The following is a 1,024-nucleotide window of genomic DNA, read 5'->3' on the forward strand; positions in this document are numbered from 1 at the left end:
GATGTGCCGCAATGGGCATGCGTGTGAGGAGGGGGCGAACATGTGTGTGTGTGTGTGAGTGTGAATGCATACGCAGATTGACATGCACAGAACAAACAGGTACAAATACACAACCATAGACGAAGGAAGACACACACGCACATAACACACACACACACACATAACACACACATAAAACACACATAACACACACACACACACACACACACACTGACCTGGGCGGTCTGTGCCGACGCGGTGGTTTGAGATGAAGTGTTGGATATCACCGCTGACGTCGCAGCGCTCAAGACTCTGGCGCATCGCCTCCAGACGCTGTTACGCACACGCATGTGGAGGTGAGGCAGCGTAGGGTTGGCGGTACGAAGCAGCGAGTAACAGGCTATGCCAAGCACACACAGAGAAAGACAGACAGACAGACACAGGCACAGACACAGGCACAGACACGAAACCACAGGCACACAGGTCAACACACGACAGGGCAACAACACCAGCATGTAGCAAGAACGCACATCGTCATCGGCGACGCATGTGCTGGCGACGAGGTTGGTGAGGATCCAGAGCTTTCGCCGGGTGAGGTCAATTCGCTCCTCCTCCATCTCCTGGAAGTAGTTGCAGCAGGTCTCCTGCTCACGGTATTGGGGGGGGGGGGCGAGGGGAGTGAGCACCAGTTGGGAGCCGCCACAGCGGTGAGCAGAAACATGGACAGAGAGACCGGGAGCAAGCCAATCGAGCGACCGTCATTTGAACACACAGACAAACAGACAGACAGACAGACAGACAGACAGACACACACACACACAGACAGACAGACAGACACACACACACACGCAGACACACACACAGACACAAGCAGGTGCGATACAGGTGTGATCGCACCATTTTCCTTCTCCCAGATGACGCGGGCGTTTGTCGAGGAGGCGAACTGCCTCGTGGTACGCCGTGTCTGCATTCGCCGCGGCAGCCTGGTGGTAATGGTGATGATGGTTAACTTGATGGATGCATTTGATCGAGATTTTGATGTCAT

At 54.6% G+C, this 1,024-nt stretch overlaps 1 protein-coding gene across 1 annotated transcript in view; it reads right to left on the bottom strand.

Moving 5' to 3' along the window:
• The window catches only part of PTSG_01307 (uncharacterized protein), a gene marked incomplete at its 5' end in the record, with an annotated part of 6,218 nt that overhangs the window by 3,268 nt on the left and 1,926 nt on the right, over positions 1–1,024 (bottom strand). The window contains 3 exons of the mRNA XM_004997221.1: positions 216–312; positions 510–623; positions 924–962. Coding sequence (XP_004997278.1) covers positions 216–312; positions 510–623; positions 924–962 — 250 coding nt within the window. The remainder of the gene's footprint in view (positions 1–215; positions 313–509; positions 624–923; positions 963–1,024) is intronic.

This window comes from Salpingoeca rosetta (assembly GCF_000188695.1).
Source record: "Salpingoeca rosetta unplaced genomic scaffold supercont1.4, whole genome shotgun sequence".
Lineage (NCBI taxonomy): Eukaryota > Choanoflagellata > Craspedida > Salpingoecidae > Salpingoeca > Salpingoeca rosetta.